This window comes from Coloeus monedula, assembly GCF_965178545.1.
Source record: "Coloeus monedula genome assembly, chromosome: 2".
NCBI lineage: Eukaryota > Metazoa > Chordata > Aves > Passeriformes > Corvidae > Coloeus > Coloeus monedula.
Genome location: NC_138782.1, coordinates 87,946,794 through 87,965,198, shown reverse-complemented (window position 1 = coordinate 87,965,198; position 18,405 = coordinate 87,946,794). Strand labels below are relative to the sequence as shown.

Sequence of the window (18,405 nt, the reverse complement as noted above, 5' to 3'; positions counted from 1 at the left end):
CGTAAAATTATAATATTTCAAACAAGAAATTAAGTTGCACTGTTGTAGTTACATTTAATTAATGCTTTCATTAAACTACTTTCTAAAGAATTAGAAAGTTTTGTGACTCTGCAAGAAATGAGCAAAGACCTTAATATAATAGATGACTTCACCCACAAACATGAAGTCCTCAAAAAAATGGGTATTACACTGCTGGATTTCACAAAGTTTATTACGTTTTCATAAAATTGAGCACAGTATGCAAATTAATATTGACTCTGTTCTCTTAAGGTTGCTTCTGAGTCCAAAATGCAGCAGCGAAATAAACAGTTACCATTTTTTGATGATGATGAAGAAATTGGCGAACCACATACAGTATTTATTGGTCCTATAGAAAAGTAAGATACTTATCTTTGCCCTGTAATAATTCTCTGGGGGTTTTTTGGCATTTCATACTTCTTATTGAATGTATTTTTCTTCTCAGGTTGATAGTTTATCCACCTTCTCCAGCTAAAGGTGGTATTTCTGTGACCAACGAAGACCTCCATTGTCTAAATGAAGGAGAATTTTTAAATGATGTTATTATTGATTTTTATTTAAAGTAAGTTTTATTTCACATCAGTTTTTAGTCATCTTTTACTTTGAAGCTTGAAAAGTTCTGACATTGAAAATTCATAGGTCAGTTGATAACACTTGGTCTCCCAACTATGGAGTATATAATTTATATACTAAATTATGTATAGCTATAATTTTAAAGGTTGTTTTGTAATCTTGCAAGAAGTTTTGGTTCTTCTCCTGTCCTGCTTGACAGTGACATTGTTCTGACTTGGATAAAGGTTCTTTGCAACTTTTTAACATCTCAAGAGCAAATTTAACTGAAAGAAAAAAAAGCTTTTTGTAAGTTCAGTTGTTCTTTCCAGAGTATTTGTGTTTCTTGGAATTTCATGAGTTTTGATTAATGTAATATGTGAGTTAATTTTGTGGTGTCGCTGATGCTACAGATGTTAGAAATGTATTAAATTGCTACATGCTGCTGGTTTTATGCTACACATAAGGTGCGTATGTATATTTTTCAGTCTATTAATGTATTTTAGAAGTAAAAAGAAAATGAATGTGTCACTCTTGGGACTGTTTGGTGATCTGGTGGCTCAAATACAAAACACAGGTCTCCTAGATAGGTCTTTATGTAACAAACTCTTTGAAAATTTGTTTTCCTGCCATGAAATATAAATAAATACAACAGCAGCAGAACAGCTTGTTGATTGAGCAGAGAAATAATACCTTCAAATATATGCACAAATTTTGCATTAATTAGTTCCCGTAGATAGTCACCTCCAAATAGCTATTCTGTGAGAAGCTGCTATAATTTGGTGGGGAGAAACTGTTGGCTGTCGTTTTTACTCTGGTGCTGAGTACTTTGAGTTAAAACCTCCATTAATTTTTCTTTCCTTTTTTTTAAACTAATTAGGTATTTGGTACTTGAAAAGCTGAAAAAAGAAGATGCTGATAGAATACATGTGTTCAGTTCATTCTTCTATAAACGCCTTAATCAAAGAGAAAGAAGAAATATTCATGAAACTTCAAACCTTTCGTAAGTCTGTTGATAAGTCAGTTTAACATAGACCTAGGTGAAGACTCTTAAGAACAGATGCCTTACAGAGAGAAATATCAACAGAACTCTAGGAAGCATCTAGACCTGTAGGAAACATAGAATATGCCTTGAAAATCTTAACAAGGTGTCAAGGTGAAAATATCTGGAAAGTGCTCCCTCAAATAAAATAAGCCACACCACAAATTGTATGTTGGTTTCTTCTTGCAGAATACAACAAAAGCGGCACGGGCGAGTAAAAACGTGGACACGGCATGTTGATATTTTTGAGAAAGATTTCATTTTTGTTCCCCTTAATGAAGCGTAAGTAAACTTACTTTTTTATCACATTTGGTGAAGGCTTAAATTTTGTAATTCTGAAATTGAAAGTTCCATTACAATGTGAATTGAAGTTAAAAATGAAGAGACTAAACATCTTTTTCCAGGTGATAAAAATTAAATAGTTATGTAAGACCTTTAAATGTTGTAGTATAAGAATTATCAGACAATTTAAAGACTAAACAAAAATTAACTTTTCTGACTACTTTTCCTAGGTTTTTACCTCAATCTCTGGTGTTCTTTCGTCTAAGCTTTTGACATTGATAACTTCTGGATTTACCTTTTTTAGTCCTTTCTAATGAGATCGCATAGGTGGGATCATCTTTAGTTACAAGAAACTGGTATTGTAAGAAAACTTAATTGAAAATCACTACTGCCTTGAGAACTTTATTCTTTTTCTTTATATCCTTTTGCCTTGATACTTGTGAAGGGTCAGGAAGCAGACCATTAGCATTCTAATGGTTGCTAAGGACTTCGATGATGCTTGCTTTCCTTAAGATCAGAGCAAGTTGTCACAAACACATTTCTATATTTCATAGAAATAATCTAAACAGTTCTTAAGCCAGAATATTTATGAAAGGCAAAGTACTGTATTTTAAATGTATGCAATAAAAACATAATAAAGTAAGGACAGATAGACATGAAGTTTCTAACTGATGTCTCATAGGCATACCTAGCTGATATTTCAAAAATAAAAAAAGATATTTTTTTAATAAAAAGTGATTTATCTAGGTACTGTGCCATTGTGCAGTGGGAGGAAAATTTCTAAATCTTCTTGTGTTCCTGCCTTCTCTCCAGCTGAATTCTGAGGCTAGCTGAATAGAGGCAGTTAGAAGATAACTGGCCATACATAGATCTGTCCTTTTAATAAAGTTGTATTTTCTCAAAAAAAAGAGTTCATAAGCACTAACTTCTGTTTTTGACATACCATGACCTCTCGCAAGACATCCAAATCTAGGGGATTTAAGTGACTCAGGTGTAAGGTCCACTGCAGATCCCTGTCCACTGCAGACTTCATCCTTGCCATCCCTCTCCCATGAAACTTCAAGTACCAAAACTTTGAAGTGTTCGTCATTTAAATTTTAAGTTGCCTTTGCGTTTTTTATATGGTTCACTTCCCACCGTCCTCTCACATGTCATTCACATATCCACGTGGGTTATGCAGAGGAGAAATGAGTGTGACTTAAAAGTCACCTGAAAATGAAAATGAATAGTTCTGTGGTTTTATAAGAATTATTCATGTTGCTAGTAACTTAACACACAGTAGTTTTCATTGTCTTGTTCATTTATTGATAAAGAACTACAGCAATGTCTATCTCAGCAAGTAGAACATAACAGTTTGTACTGAAGACATAATGCTCACACCATGTGTGAGTTGGTGATTTTGGGTTAGAGTAGCTTGGTCTCATGGACTCGTCCAGTCACAATTAGAGCATGAAAAGTACACTCATGGTGTGCATCTGTCATCTGGATGTAATCCTGTTCACGCTTTTTGGAACTGTCCCTTCACCGTAAGCTGAAGCTTGTTAAGTGGTGATAGGACATTCATTTGCAACAGTGGTTTCCTGGTAGGTACAGTAAGAATATTGCAGAGCAGAAAAATAATCAAGTAGCCAGGGAGATGAGAAAGTGGTGGTTTGATGGGGAGTTGCTGGGGTTTGGTGTCTATTTCCAACAAGTTTTTCCAGAATATCTCATAACCACTAGTATAGGGAATGTAGACTCATCATCTAACCAGCTGTCAAACTGCAGTAACTGGAGGCTGGGAGGTTGACTCTAGGGCAGAAGCAACTTAGAACAGTGTGTCTTGATGTAACCATGACTGCATCAGTGTTCTTTGGCTGTACAGTCCTTCTTGTTCAAGTCTCCAATGAAACCAGTTTATTCTGTTCAAAGTTACAAGCCATTTTCTTTTTACATCCAGGTTAATTTGCTGGTCTGTTGACGTAATTGGTACATACCGTCTCTGTTAATAGAGTACACACAAATTCCAGGGTTGGGCAATACTTAATATGTTCATTTACTAGGTGTGGTGAATCATTCAAGATAAACCGTACCTCACATGCTGCTTTCAACAGCCACTTACTTTAACTGCCATTAAGTTTTGATGGAGTTTAGGCTTCATAACCATCTAATTATTTTTTTAGTATGTCAGTTAGACATGCATTTTTAGCTACTGCTTTTTCTTTTGTTTCCTAGAACAAACTGAAATGTGACTTCAGCTGTATAATACATAGCTAGCTTCTGTTTTGTTATTTGCTGTAGACAAAGATCCCTCAGAAAATTTATAAATTAGACAATCAAAATCCACTTCTAATGCCTCAGTCCCTGAATTTGCTGCTGCTCTAGTTCTGATTGAGTGGCAAGTCAGTGAAGCCTAAAGAAGCAAGGAAATAGGAGGAAACTGTTGGAAAACTTACACTTTGTGTTGGGGGATATAGCTGTTTTTGATTTGGAAAAGTTAGAATGTCAGTTCTGTGAAGGGTGAGGAAGACAACAGAGACATTGTGATGGTATTACAAGCACTCTTTTTTTCTCCTCCTTTAGCTCACTGTTGACAAGATTTCTGTAAAGTGTTAAATACAATTGGAAGATCTCAAAACTGGAAGAGTATGGGCAATTCAGCCATACCATTAGATCTGACTGCTTATGTTGCTAGTGCTGAACTACTAGAACACTTGAAACAGCCATAAAACATGAACTTTACAATCTCTAATTCACGCATTAATGAAGAAAATGTTAAAAAAATAAATAAGCTTCAATTCAGAAAAAGAAAAAATTGTATGGAGTGTGAACAAATTGAAATAAATATTTAAGACAGCGCCTGTTTTCAACTAACTGCATCATATTAATTTCTTGGTGACTATTTGCATGGAGAAATCGTACTTCTACAGAAGCCTGTGAAGGCTTGAGTAAAACCTAGTTAGAAAAGTGAACAGCTAGTATAGTTTATCTTTGAATGATTATGGGGCAGGATTATTTTGTATGTGTGCATGGGCATGTGTGCATGTTTTGTTTGTTTTTTACCAGTTTCAGGTTTAACTGTGAGCATTAATGTAATTGTGAGTTTTTAATGTATTTTTTTTCCTTTGCAGCGCCCACTGGTTTTTGGCTGTTATCTGTTTTCCTGGTTTAGAAAAACCCAAATATGAACCAAATCCCCATTATCATGAAAATGCTGCAATGCCTATGAAATCATCCTCTTCAGATGGAGAGAGCAGCACACCATCTCCCTTGCCAAATGAATTAGATGCACAAAACTCGCCTTCCAAGTCCACAGCAAAGAAGATGTTTACCAAAAAGTACAGTACAGCTTTAATTGACCCAAACACTGAAACAGAGGACAGCGAATCTTCGTGTTGTAGAAGAAGTCCTTGTAGGGGAAAAAGTGCTTTCAAAAAACTGAATCAAATAGACAGTGATGTGGAAGAACCTAACACTGTGGAATCAGCATGCCATAAACTAGACCATAGAACTCTGGATGAAAATGGTATACAGGGTGAATTCACAGCTGCTAGCCAATCTATGGGTATGTAATTGTAAAAATATGCACTTTTTAATGAAATATTTGGAGATTTCAGATCTGTTACTACTTCTGCAATGGTTTAAACTTCATACTTCTAAAGTTCAGTATATGGCTCCATTGCAAGTGCTTTCAATATAAGTAATTCATAGCCATTGCATTTAAAAAAAGTTTTTGTGGCTATTGACATAACTCTCATGACAAAAGGCTGGAGATAAAATACTGTTTTCCTAAATCAGATTAATTTTTCAGTTCTATGATCTTTTTTCAAACAAAATCATTTTGTAGATACCACTTTGCATCCCTCAAGATTGCAATTGTTAAGGAAAAAGTAGTAGCTGACCATGGATTCTTACAATGTATGTGCAGGGGAACGCTGAGCTAAGATTATGTGAGCAACCTTAATATCGATGTCTTTTATCATTTGATGTTTTCCTTCAATATTATTCATTTCTTTAATGTCCTGATAAGAAGGTATGTAAAAAGAGTAAGAAGAAAATGATTCTAAAAAAGAAAAATTTTCCTCCATGACCACTGTGTTACATTTAGAGAGGCTTTTTCAGTGCATCGCTACCGTGGAGACTCTGCTCACCAATCTGCAACAGTGTTTGTACCCACGTGAACAAAGGAGCTGGCATACTTTTAAAGGCAGGTGAAGGAATTAGGAAGAGGTTGTTTTCTCTGTTCACTGCAATGTTTGGCTCTCCTTAAGGCATAGACTAGGAAACATCTGATTATGAAAAAGCTTTTACTTTAGCCACCAGTAGTATTCCCTACTGACTTAGTTTGCACAGTAAAGAATCATTTACCTTATAGTACAAGGTCAGAAAATATTACCAATTGTATGGTTTCATCTGTGTACTGCAGGCCATTACAACTTCAATATCTTTGTGGGTGTTTATACCCACAAATACCTATTCTAAGTTTATTCATTTGTGATAACATTGTCGCTGTTACTAGAAGGTATTGGAGGGCTGCTGGGGGTGTGCATAGATGTGTTCTTGTTTGAGTCGATTTTTCATTTTATGTGTGATTGTTACCATTTATGATATTGCTGCTCTATGGTGTGGTGTCATGTCTTGGATGCTGCTACTGTTGCTTGTCTGTAATAAGTTGGAATGTGCGTTATGACAGATTTTTGCTACGATTACGTTTCTTGTGGGTTTTTATGGCTGCATTGTATTGGCGGCTGATTGATGGTCATTCTCTTTCTAACTTAAATGCTTAGAATCTCCTGCTCAACTACTGCAGATGATGCACCCTTTCATTAAAGTGGGTGTTCTCAGGGGGGCACAGTCTTGATTTAAGAGTGAGGTTGACCCCAAGGATATGTTTAGGCAGCTAAATTTAGATGCACTGTATTTAAACTTCAATTTCAACCAGATGGAAAATGGGCATTCTGCCTTGGGTTATCTGACTGGCCTTCAGCTGTTGCTCCAGAAGGGTGTGGATCTTGACTGTGCCAAATCCATCCGTAAGTCCTGCATATCCAAGGATATCTTGAAAGACAGCACATGCCTCTGATAGTGTAGTCAGTGAAGCCAAGAGACTTCCTCTTCTCATCATAAAGCAGATGTAGAGTGGCTGTTCAGTTGAGGAGCTCCTGTGCTCTGATTATGATTTCCAAACATTGAGACCCTAGGTGCTAACTATACACGGGAGCCTAAACTGAGATGTCTTGATTTCAAAATAATCCTGATGTTGAACTTGTGAATCAGTAGAAGTTCATACCTAAATAACTTTGAAGAATATATCTATCCAAAATATATCTATTTTTGTTACTTATGTAATCTTTTTATTGCTCTGTTTTTGAACAAGATGGATTTGTCTCAATACCAATTTTTATTTTTTAGAAATCTGTCAGCAATAAGTCACATTAGTATATGACCTACTGTCTCGGTTTTGAAAGACAGGTGTCTGCTAAGGAAGGCAGAAGCCCCCCTTGAAGTGGCAGATATAACCCCTTTTCCCTCTAAGTTATTATATTTTGAAATCAAGGGCCTTTTGGCAAGATGTGGGAAATAGGAATAACAGTTCTTTACTATATATATATATATATATGTATATAACCAGTCAAACAAAACAACAACAACTATGGCAGTAACAGCAAACAATCACAAACCCAGTGCCAGCCTTCTCGGCTGTCGGGCCCTTTCCCCTCGGGTGCAGTTCCGCTCGCAGCCGGCAGGGGCGCTGGCGGCTCCCGGTGAGCAGGGCAGGTGCGATGGTTCCCCCGCGGCTGCAGGGGGCGCTCCGGAGCGAGCTCGGGGAGCACGCGGCAATGGCGGCCTGGGATCCCGGGAAGGGATGGAACAAAGGCTTCACAAACCCCTGGGCAGCTGATCCCGGACTCTCAGGAACGGCAGGCTGGAATGGCAGGCTGGAGCGGCAGGGACGAGCACAAATCCCGGGTGGCAGACGAGATGTATCCAGATGGGAAAACCCCACGGAGGCCCAGGCAGGCAGGGCGAGCAGGGCTACAGCGTAGCGAAAGCTCGAAGCAGCAGCGGGGCAGGGCAGGGAAAAACGGCTTTTGGGGTCCCGGCGTTGTTTCCAGCAGGAAGAAAAAGCGGCCAAAAGAAAGAAGCAGCAGCTCCTTTCTCTGCAGCTTCTCTCTCCGGACGCTCAGAGCGAACTGACCCCACACCCAGGTGTAGACAAAGGAGTAGCCAGGCCCGCCCCACCCCCCTTTTGTCTTTCTTAAGTACAGCTATTTGTCCCCTAGCAACATGCATATGGGAGAAAATTCCTTTAACAGGAAAAAAAAACTAAGACTAAACTAAAACCCCAACACCTACTTCTTCTGCTAAGGTCTTTTCAAAGGTACTGAGTAAGACTAATTCCCAAGTTTGTCCCTGTGGAACTCTACTGGTGACCTCTTTCCAAAGTGTTACCTCAGCTTCTCTTTTGAAATATTCTCAAATACAGATGTTCTGCTTTTATTTCCACTAGTTAGTTCACTGCCCTATTTATTCTTCTTATAGAAGTCCTAGTTTCCTTTAATAGGTAATATGTTCTCCAGTGACACCACAACCAGTGCTTTTATTTTTGTTTTTGTTTTGATATATTACAGGCCCCTTTCTAGAAGATTTTGAGTTTTTCTGGCATGAGTTACCATTCTTCATTTATTTCCACAGTTTACTATTTTTTCTGTCAAAATCTGTTCTGAAGTCCTGTATGGTAGTATTAAGACTAGTGAGCCTATAGCTGTCTGTATCTGCTTCTTTTACATGTACAGCTAGAACATTCATAATTTTTTTTCTTCTGATGCTGTTTCCCACTAAATATGTGACTAAATACGTAGAGGTGGTTGGGATTGAATCTACAGATAATCTTTTTATGTAACCAGCTGTAAAATATTTCTAAGTTGCTGCTCCTAGGAGAGCTGATCCTTCGTTCTGCCCTCCCTACCAGTGTGTTCCCAAGCTGCCTTTTCCCTTTTACCAACACAAGTCTTCACATAACTGCACAGCAGACTGATGGAGGAAATTATTCCAGTTAAGAAATAATAACATTGTGACTACCTTTTTCAGTCTGGTCCGCTGTGTGTATGGATGTGTTTGGTGTTATGAAAGGAACCAGCTAGGGGTAGGAATAGATAGTTATTTTAGAGAGCATATCAGAGTGCCTCTTCTGGTAGCAGTACCAATTCAGACTGTTACAAAGGCTTCATGGAACTATGGGACAATTTCATAGTGGGTTTTAGTCTAGGTCTCTCAAATTTTTTTTAGGCATCTCATACAATTAGAAATAATTTCTGTTGTGCTACTTAGAAGCTTTTCACTTTTGTTCATATGCATGAGCAAATTACTCTATATTAGCTGTATCACTGTTAACTGTGAGCAGTCCTGAGGAAATCTGAGGTATAAAATGAGTTTGGTCTTCAGTGATGCCATAGTATTTGATGTTTAAATATCCTACTGTCTGTGATTGATACAGATGGATTGCACAAAATCAGACTAAACTATAGTGAAGACTCAGCTGATGGCACTAAACTAAATGAAGATGAGCTTATAGATTTTTCTGAAGACCAAGATAACCAGGTAAAGAATTTAGCAATTTTATTTAGGAAATGTGAACTGTTGTGTTGTATTTTGAATGGACAGCTTAAAAGCAGTGTACACATTGTGAATGTGCATTGTCTAAAGCTGCTTATCTTTACGAGTGTAAAATCCAAAGCACTGGTTACCTACAAAAATCTGCAGTTTAGTTGACAGAGAGGATTATACATTTGTTCATTTAACTATTTAATAGAAAACTGCTGTACTGATCCTGCATTTCATTATGTGAGTCTTTTGCCTAATGACAATATCACAGTGATTTTAGTGGGAACACTGAAAGTCAGTACATTTCTATCTTTTGTCTCCCACTGTGTATGGGAGTGGAGGGTCTCCCCACCTTTTCTGGACCTCTGAGTCCAGAACAAACTATTATTTTTCAGTCTGCAGCTATCTGTAATAACTTCCAAATAGCTGTGTATATGTTTACATACATATAAAAGCTCTGGTTGATGTTGAAACCTAACCGTGTGTTTCAGCTGGACTTAGCCCACCTCTCCTGTCATGCCACCTTGTGCAAACATTCTGAGTTTTGCCTGATGGAACTGCCTGTCTGTCTGTTTTGTAGCAGTTAAGAGTTTCCAGATCTGAAGTACATGGCATGAAGGCAGGGAAGCAAGTACATGGCCAGATGTGTTCCTTGAGAGAAGGACCAAATTCCAACCTCCTTAGTTGCTGTGTAGCTTAGAACTTAACTCAGGCTGAAGCTATCACTGGTATTTTCTAGAATGTACAAATCAAGTATAGAAATGACCATGACAAGCTGAATGGACCAACCTTTTCATCTGCCAAAAAAGGAGTTGAGGCTACAACAAAAACAAGTGTACGAGGAACTAGGCAGTAGTTTCTACTATGATAACATGCTCATGACAATAGCTTGAGGATTTCAGTGCCAGCATCCTGTCTGTTAATGAAGTGTACACAATGCTCACAGAAACATTCACAAATCATGCTGGTACAGGGGTTCTCATTTTTGGAAAGCATCTCTTTCCCTGTAACACAGTGATCTGTGGTAGTAATATTGAATTCAATGGCAGGGTAAGAAACTATGAATCACTGGGATTGTTTTAGATACAACTTAGTGCTTTTGTTCATAAAACTTCCATATTGTTTATAAAAATCAATACGGAAATCAAAAGGCCAGAGGATATTTCCAGGCTTGTGGTATGACTGGTTTTGCAATCCATAATCCTGTGTATCATGGTGGTTTAATTTTCCTTGCCCTAAGAATCAAGTTGTTGCATTTTGGAGCAAAAATAGTTTTATGTCTGAGCTTGTTGCAGATCTTGTCTCATTTCACCTAGAAGATAACATACATGAAACCACCAAGCAAGTTTCTAATATTCACTGGCAAGAAAAAGTATTGATAATTTGGATTATAACCAAATAATGGAGATTCACCTCTTCTAAGACAGCAGTGCTTTGAAAATGTTGGTTGCGTTGTTCTAGTTTCAGCAGTCCTTAAATAAATAGCAGCATTCAATCCTTGTCATTCTGGCATGAATTTCAGAACCTATGTGACTAAAAGTTGGTAAACATAACAGTGAATCATTTCAGATTAAAGCTACCATTTCTTTATTAAACTAAGTTATTAGTCTTGAATGAAAATGGTGTTAAAATAATTTCCTTTGCATCTGTTTGAAAAAACAATATTAGCTTTTAAACACCTGTAACCACATTGCTTCTGTAGGAAGACAGTAGTGATGATGGTGGCCTTGCAGATGATAACTGTAATTCAGAAATGGGACAATGGTACCTGAAGCCAACTATCTGCAAACAGTGAGTATTAAAACAGTTAAAATGGAAATTTCATAAAAGTTTATGAAATATAAAAGGCAGTAATTATGGGAAGTAGTCATACATGACTTTAAATACTTTAATCAGCATGCTGTTAGAGTTTGAGAGAGAATTTTATAGTTTATATGATCATCTTCAGTGGGCAGAAAATTTATTGAATGAAACTATTAGTGAAATAATAGCTTTTTGGATTTGTGTTAAGCCTGTGTACTGCATCAGGCAAATGAACATTGTTTCTTCCAGTAAGGCTGTTCTTTGGTATTTTGCACTTGGATTCCTGCAAAAACAAGGTGCAGAAGCATGTTCAAATGTATCCTATATTAAAAAACAGATTAATGCTTTTAAACTAAAAAATTAATAGTAAAGCAAACCTTTATCACTACTCAGATTAGTAAAGGAAAATGAGAGTAATTCTTAACTGCCCCCTTTTCTTATCTAAATGTGTTGTAGCTGTTTTTATTGTCTCTGTTCTTTTTTCTCTAATAACAGTGTTCCACATTTTTTTTAGATTTTTGATCTGTTCTGGATTTGAACTTTTTTTTTAATATTTGAAACTCAGAAATAATTTCTTAGTAAACATTGACTGTCGTTGTTTGCATTATGGTGTGACAGGTGCATGATTTGAAATCCAGAAATATTGTTACTAGTATTGCTGTCTCGACAGTTTCCTTTGTATTTTTTTCATAATTTATCTATTTTTGTATTTCCATCCTTGTGAATAAAGGTTTACTAGAGAGGTGAAGACTTTCACAGTACATTCACAGTACATTCTTAGGAGACAGTATAGAATTACAGATTTATAGATGTTATGGAATATATGACAATATGTTTTCAAGGAAAAGTCCATCTGCGTTGTGTGTTCTAAGAATATTTATGAGCTTCTGATTATAGCTTGGCTAAATTTGTCCCGTTTTGATGACAGATTATCTGTACAACAATACTTCCCAGCAGACAGTATTTTAATTCAGTGTGACATTTCATAACGTCTTTGAAACTTAAGTATCAAAAGTCATTAAGGGCATTTTATTTTAAAATTACTTCTACATAAAATAGAAAATTACCTTGAAAAGGCTGTCACATCTTCCCCCTCCAAAGTACTACATATTTTTAAAGAGCATTTTAAAGGGCATTTAATGCTTTTTTAAAGAGCAGTACCTATGTAAATATTAACTTTTATCAGAAATTAAAACAAGTACAAGCAAACATTATTGAAATTATTATATGCTTATGCCTAAAAAATTGCATACATGTAAATTAGTTTATAAATGCAAACACACCTATACATAAATGCATGCAGATATTTTGTCTGAATTTACGAGTTTGAAGTTTCTTCAAATGATACTTTGTCTGAATACATCTGTGTTACTGTTAGAAAAGAAAAAGCAGAGATTTGTGAAAAGTAAATTATTTATTCCTCAAAATACGTGCTACGTATAATGCTGAAATTCTGAACTCTGGTATGAGATAGCTTTGATGTATAAATCTAACTTGCTTATAAGGTGGCTGATAAGATTGTGGCTGTGCTTGTGGCTACTGAAAATGTAGTGTGCTTTAGATTGAGTGACAGGATATCAGCATTTGTAGTGTGCAGGAGAGGACTTGAGCAGACTTGGTTCTCTAGTAAATACTTGGTTATAGATACATTATTTTTTAAAGTCTTTCAAGTAGATTTGGTGGGTGTTTTGTGTATAACTACCAGCTAGACTTCAGATTCAGGCTGGAATCACTTTTTGAACATGCTTTCCCTAATGCCTTCTAGTGTGCTGTGGTGTGTCCCATCTGTCCTCGAGCTGCTACTCTAGCAGGATGTTTGTGGGCTCTCTGCCTTTCTCTTGCCAGTGTCCCAGATACCTTGTGCATGTAAAAGAGCATCAGACACCTGAAGGTGTTTTAAGCAACTGTAACAAATTGTCTGACAGTACTGTATTTTCTAAGTGCATTCTTAAGTGTCCTTAGTATATGGTTAACTATAAAGATAACCTGCCTTTTAGCTATCCCAATTAGGAGATTACAGCCGTGCTGGCAGAACTTCAGAGTATTGATCTAGTTTTGTAATGGCTGCCCCACAAACTATTACTGTGTAACATTGTGTTTTTCAAGCTGCTGTAAAGTACTGTGTACTTAAAACTTGTGTTCTCTGTTAGGCCCTGCATTTTGCTTATGGACTCACTGAGAGGCCCTTCCCGGTCAAATGTTGTGAAAACACTACGGGAGTAAGTTTCATATCTGGTGCTTAGGTTTTGGTTTGGGTTGGTTGTTTTTTTTTTTTAGTTTGCTTTGGGGTATTTTTTGAAAATTCTTCAAGGGAAAAAAAAAAAAAGATTTTAATTTGTGTGGTCTTTTATTGTAGATATTTAGAGGTGGAATGGGAAGTCAGGAAAGGCAGCAAAAGAAGCTTTTCCAAAGATGTCATGAAAGGTTCCAACCCAAAAGTGCCACAGCAGAACAACTTCAGTGATTGTGGAGTGTACATCCTCCAGTATGTGGAGAGCTTTTTTGAGGTATGTGTGTTTGTGAAGCTGGTTTTGATTCCTGCAGCAATCAAATATAAGCTGTGAAAATTATTACAATTATAAAAAGTTCCTAGTGTAGCTCAATACCTGTTTATGAGATTGTGTGTTACAAACTAATTTGTACATAAACACACAGAGTAACTTTTTAGAAAATAAACTAATTATCCTTTTTAGTTGTATGTACATAAAAGAAATCATAAGCCATGAAATTTTCAAGAGAATCTAAAGAGAACACATTTAGTCTTCCTTTGTGTTCTTCTGCTGTGTACCCTTTAAAATCATCCAGTAAGAGCTTGAGTTCAAAATCTAAACTAAAAATGCACCACAAAAAGCTTGTTCTTTTTCCCCTAAGAGCTGTGCCTGAATAAATTCAGAAATGTGCCACAGGTAGGGGGTTTATGTTTTTTCTGGGGGTATTTTTAACTTGTAAGAAAACATGTAAGTAAAATCATTACAGCTAAATGCCAAATCTTGTTTCCATTGAAGGAATCGTTTGAATGCTTGCTTACTTACAAGCTGACTTGGTCTTCAAGTTACAGCTCCTTTCACAAGTGGAGGCATTAGCACCTTCTGGTCTAGGTTGGGAGGAGAAGTGATGGTCAACTGAGATGCTGTCTGCTTGGGACAGTAACTCTCCTTAGAATTCCTGGTGCTTTAGAGCATTGTTCCTAAACTCTCCTGTAGCTAACCCTTTCCTGGAAAAGCTGGCAGTTTATCCATTCCTCAGCCCTCCCTCCGTTCATACGTACATGAGAGCAGCAAAACTTTAGCAGAATGCATTCATGCAAATGGAAGCCAAAAGCTTTTGCTTTACTGATGAGTTCTCGAAAGCTTAAAACCATAACCAAGTGCTTCCTGTTTTGTTCACTGGGAGTATGAGGAACAACCAAGTTTTATTAATCTTAGCCCATTCCTTTTTGCGAATCGATTGCTGGATTATGTCGAGCTGAATCCCTTGTCCTGCCTAGGCTGGCAGCATGCTGCAGCTTTGTTGGCCAGAGAATAGGCACGGCACATACATGTGTCAGAGAGCAAATCACAGGATATTCTCAGAAGTAACTTCAGCGAGGAAGGAAAACCTGTGCTGGCTGCAGACTGTCTTGAAGTTAGCGAACAATTTCAGCTGCTTTGTATTTGGAAAATTGCCCACAGTCTCATTTTGCACCAGCTCTACAAACTTGATGGGGAGTACGTGGGGGCAGGTGCTTAATCTGATGTTTGCGAACTGTTGAGGCACATCTGTTTGTTCTTTGTGGATTTATTTTAAGCACTGAAATCACGATGTGTATCTTCTGAAACAGAGGCTCGCCTGTCAGGATGGGTGAGCAGTGAGGAGGCCCCGGCGGACTGTCAGAGCCGGGCCTTGTCAGCGGCCCGAGCCGGCTGTGCCCGTGGGGGCCGCCAGGGGCCGCTGCGGGCGGGGCAGCGCCAGCTCGCCCGCAGAGCCTGCACGGCGAGGGGCAGGCGCACAGCACGGCTGGCCTCGCACCGCGGCACTGCTCGTCTTCCCCGATTGAACAGCCACAAAAAAAATGTTGTACAACATTAGGCAGAATGTTCCTGTACAGAATGTCACTAGGTTTTTTTCACAAGCAGCCTTGCTGATCTTACCTCAGTGATGAATGTAATTCACACTTAAATAACCCTGATGATGTAAACTGTAGTACAGAAAGGGAGGAATTTCTTTGAGAGGACACTGTTCTCCAAATTGTCATTTGGTTAGGGTGGAATGGTTGTACAGTATCACTGAAGAGGTGTAGATAATGTCTCATAATAATAATTATCTTAATTATTTGGATGAATGATACCTAGCAAGAAAACAGAATGTAAGTATAAAAAGTGTTGGTGGTAGGCCGGGGCTTTGTTTTCTAGGATGAAATCTAAAACTGACTTGCCTAGTTGGTTATGATCCTAAAGGTTATTTATAAAAACAGCAATGTTTTGGATTCCTGATCAGCTCTAGATTTTGATGTTAGTGATTCTTAAAAAATGTCCTATATTTATACAGTAGTTTTCTCTCTTGCTCACTTTTTTTTTATTAGAAGTTTACACATTTATGCAGACAAACACTTTGTCTAAAAAATGTAGCAAACAGTAGATTGTTCAGGCATTCTTATAATCAGGACTGATCTGGATGGATTTTTCTCTGTAACATACTGAAGCTTGAGTGATTTTACCATAATTACACATGTACAAAACACAGAAATTGTAGAAATTTTTTTCCATGCTGGTGGAATGACGTGAGGAAGAATGTACTTTTCCTCACTACAGTTTTCTTCAGTCATTTAGGTTGTAACTCCTTACTGTAATACCCAAATGACCTTTCTTTTCAGAATCCCATTTTGAGTTTTGAGCTACCAATGAACTTAACAGACTGGTTTCCACGCCCAAGGATGAAAACCAAAAGAGAAGAAATACGAAAAATAATCCTGACACTCCAGGAACAGCAGAACAAGGACAAGAAGGGACAGAAAGACCCAAATTCAATTTTGCAGGAAAAGACAGAACAACTTACCAACAACAGCTCAGACTGAATGTTGTATCTGTTGCATGTTAGCTCCACAATCAAAATTGAAACCTACATTTTTGTCTGCCCAGACTAAAGATTTGGTGTGTTCTCTGCTCAAAGTTACTTGGGAATGTTTAATGCCTGTATAAATGTGTGTCATAAAATGGTTTAATTCCCACAAAGATGTGTATTAAGTGAGTCTGTACATATGTTAATGAGGCCAACTTTTTCAGCATTTGTAATTACTTTTTTTCCACTTGATAGGGAGCTTTTGTTATGTATTTCTGTTAATAGAACTTAAATAGCAACTTCTAAACATAAAGCAAATAAAGAAAATATAGGATGAAATGGTTACCTTTTTCTTTTTCAGTTAAGTTTTAATGTTACAGGCTTAAGTAACACATAGGGAATGATTTGATAGTGAGATAATTAATTCATATTTTGGCCCTATTTAGTTGCCCTTTACAAGATTATTCTGCTTGCGCTACAAAAGAATAATATGGGTGTCTCAATGTACCATGGCCTCCGAGAGGGTGATTCCCATCCTCCCAGTATCTAAGTGTAGGCAGTGTCATAGTTCATAGGACCACTCCAGATTTGGGGGTTTAGAAGTTATGCATTGCAATTACAATTCCACCCTTGCTTTAGTGGGACAGGCTAGGGAAAGGGGGAGAGTGCTCTTTGACCAGAGGTAACTCTTCAAACAGTATTATAAAAGTGGTTTCAATGAAGTGATCTTGAGTGACTCTATTAAATCATATTTTGTGGATCCCAATTGTTGTACAGGTGTATTTTGAGACTTTCTTCATTATAAAATTGTATTTTGGTAAGTGTACTTGGAATAGCAGATTGCCCACATTACATTTTCTATGTTACAATTCTGAATGTTACATTCATATGTGCTTTATCTAAGTAATGAACATTTAAAAAGAAAAAAGTGTATGATTACTATTTTTTCTAATATCCATGCAAAAAAACCAAAATACCAGTGTTCACTGCTTGCTTGTTTGTTCCTGGCTTTAAGTAGCAGCAGACTAATGTAGGGACTTGCTTGGATATTTCCAGTGTATTTTGATTTTACAACAATCTAAAATGCCATTGTTGCTTACACTGCAACGTAGCATTTTATCCCTGTTACAGAAAGGCTTTGGCATTGAAGTGGGGAAAGTAAGAAAAGATTTGTGCAAGGATTATATATCTCCATTTTTCTACTAATACAGATATCTTTGAAGGGAACCAGAAAGTGTCACTTCCCAGGAAGGAATTTGTGGGGGTAGAGAGCGATCTTCTATCTCGCCTTGCAGATAATATTTTCTCTCCTGATTTTTCTACTGGGAATGTCATTTACCATTCCCTTCTCCCAAAGAGAAGCAGGAGAGAGTTCATTAGCTGAACTCTGGGCCCCTTGAGATTTATTTTTGTACACAACATCAAGTCTAACCCAGTACTTCATGGCCTCCATGAGTTTTCATTCTCTCTAAACCCTGAAAACATGGCTGCTAATGACATTACTTCCAGGGCATTCCTGCACAGAGAACTCTCTGTGACACCCTCTGTTTACAGGGGGGTTCTCTCACCAAGGCACAGTGTTGCACACAGAGCAATACAGCTGTGGGCTGCTAATCTTTTGTACAGATAACCTGTTCGATTTAGGGGAGTTGTTCATTCCCTGGTTTCTCTCGCATAAACCCTGAGCCCCATGGAGAATATGTAAGCGCCACATATATGTGTTCTGTTAGAGATGACTCCTGCAGTTTTCTGGTTGAAAGAATGTGGGAGCAATTTCCTGGACTACATATTAAATACGTAATGTGCACACCTCTGAGTTGTTTCCTCCTTCAAATTTTTATCCAGCATTCTTGGCATTGTTGGGGAAAACTAGGGATAAAATAGTTCCAGACTGTGGAAATGCAGGGTCTTGTGGATCTGGCTTTAGTGCAACTGTCATACTGGAATAGTAGTTTATACAAGAGAGGGAAGGAAAATAATTTCTTTGGGATACAGGAGAGACAATTGCAAATAGAATGTATTCCTTTGTAGTCTAGTCTTTCCCAATGGTATGTTTTAATTATAATGGAATATATCCACATTTCATCGAT

General features: G+C 37.4%; 1 protein-coding gene across 4 annotated transcripts in view; it reads left to right on the top strand.

The window, feature by feature from the left end:
• The window catches only part of SENP6 (SUMO specific peptidase 6), a 70,940-nt gene extending 53,641 nt beyond the window's left edge, over positions 1-17,299 (top strand). For all 4 annotated transcript variants that reach the window (XM_082276845.1, XM_082276844.1, XM_082276843.1 and 1 more), the window contains 10 exons: positions 271-377; positions 464-580; positions 1,448-1,570; positions 1,799-1,891; positions 5,002-5,435; positions 9,369-9,472; positions 11,178-11,266; positions 13,429-13,497; positions 13,635-13,785; positions 16,131-17,299. In XM_082276845.1, coding sequence (XP_082132971.1) covers positions 271-377; positions 464-580; positions 1,448-1,570; positions 1,799-1,891; positions 5,002-5,435; positions 9,369-9,472; positions 11,178-11,266; positions 13,429-13,497; positions 13,635-13,785; positions 16,131-16,331 — 1,488 coding nt within the window. In that variant the 3' untranslated portion in view covers positions 16,332-17,299. The remainder of the gene's footprint in view (positions 1-270; positions 378-463; positions 581-1,447; positions 1,571-1,798; positions 1,892-5,001; positions 5,436-9,368; positions 9,473-11,177; positions 11,267-13,428; positions 13,498-13,634; positions 13,786-16,130) is intronic.
• The last annotated feature ends 1,106 nt before the right edge of the window (positions 17,300-18,405 follow it).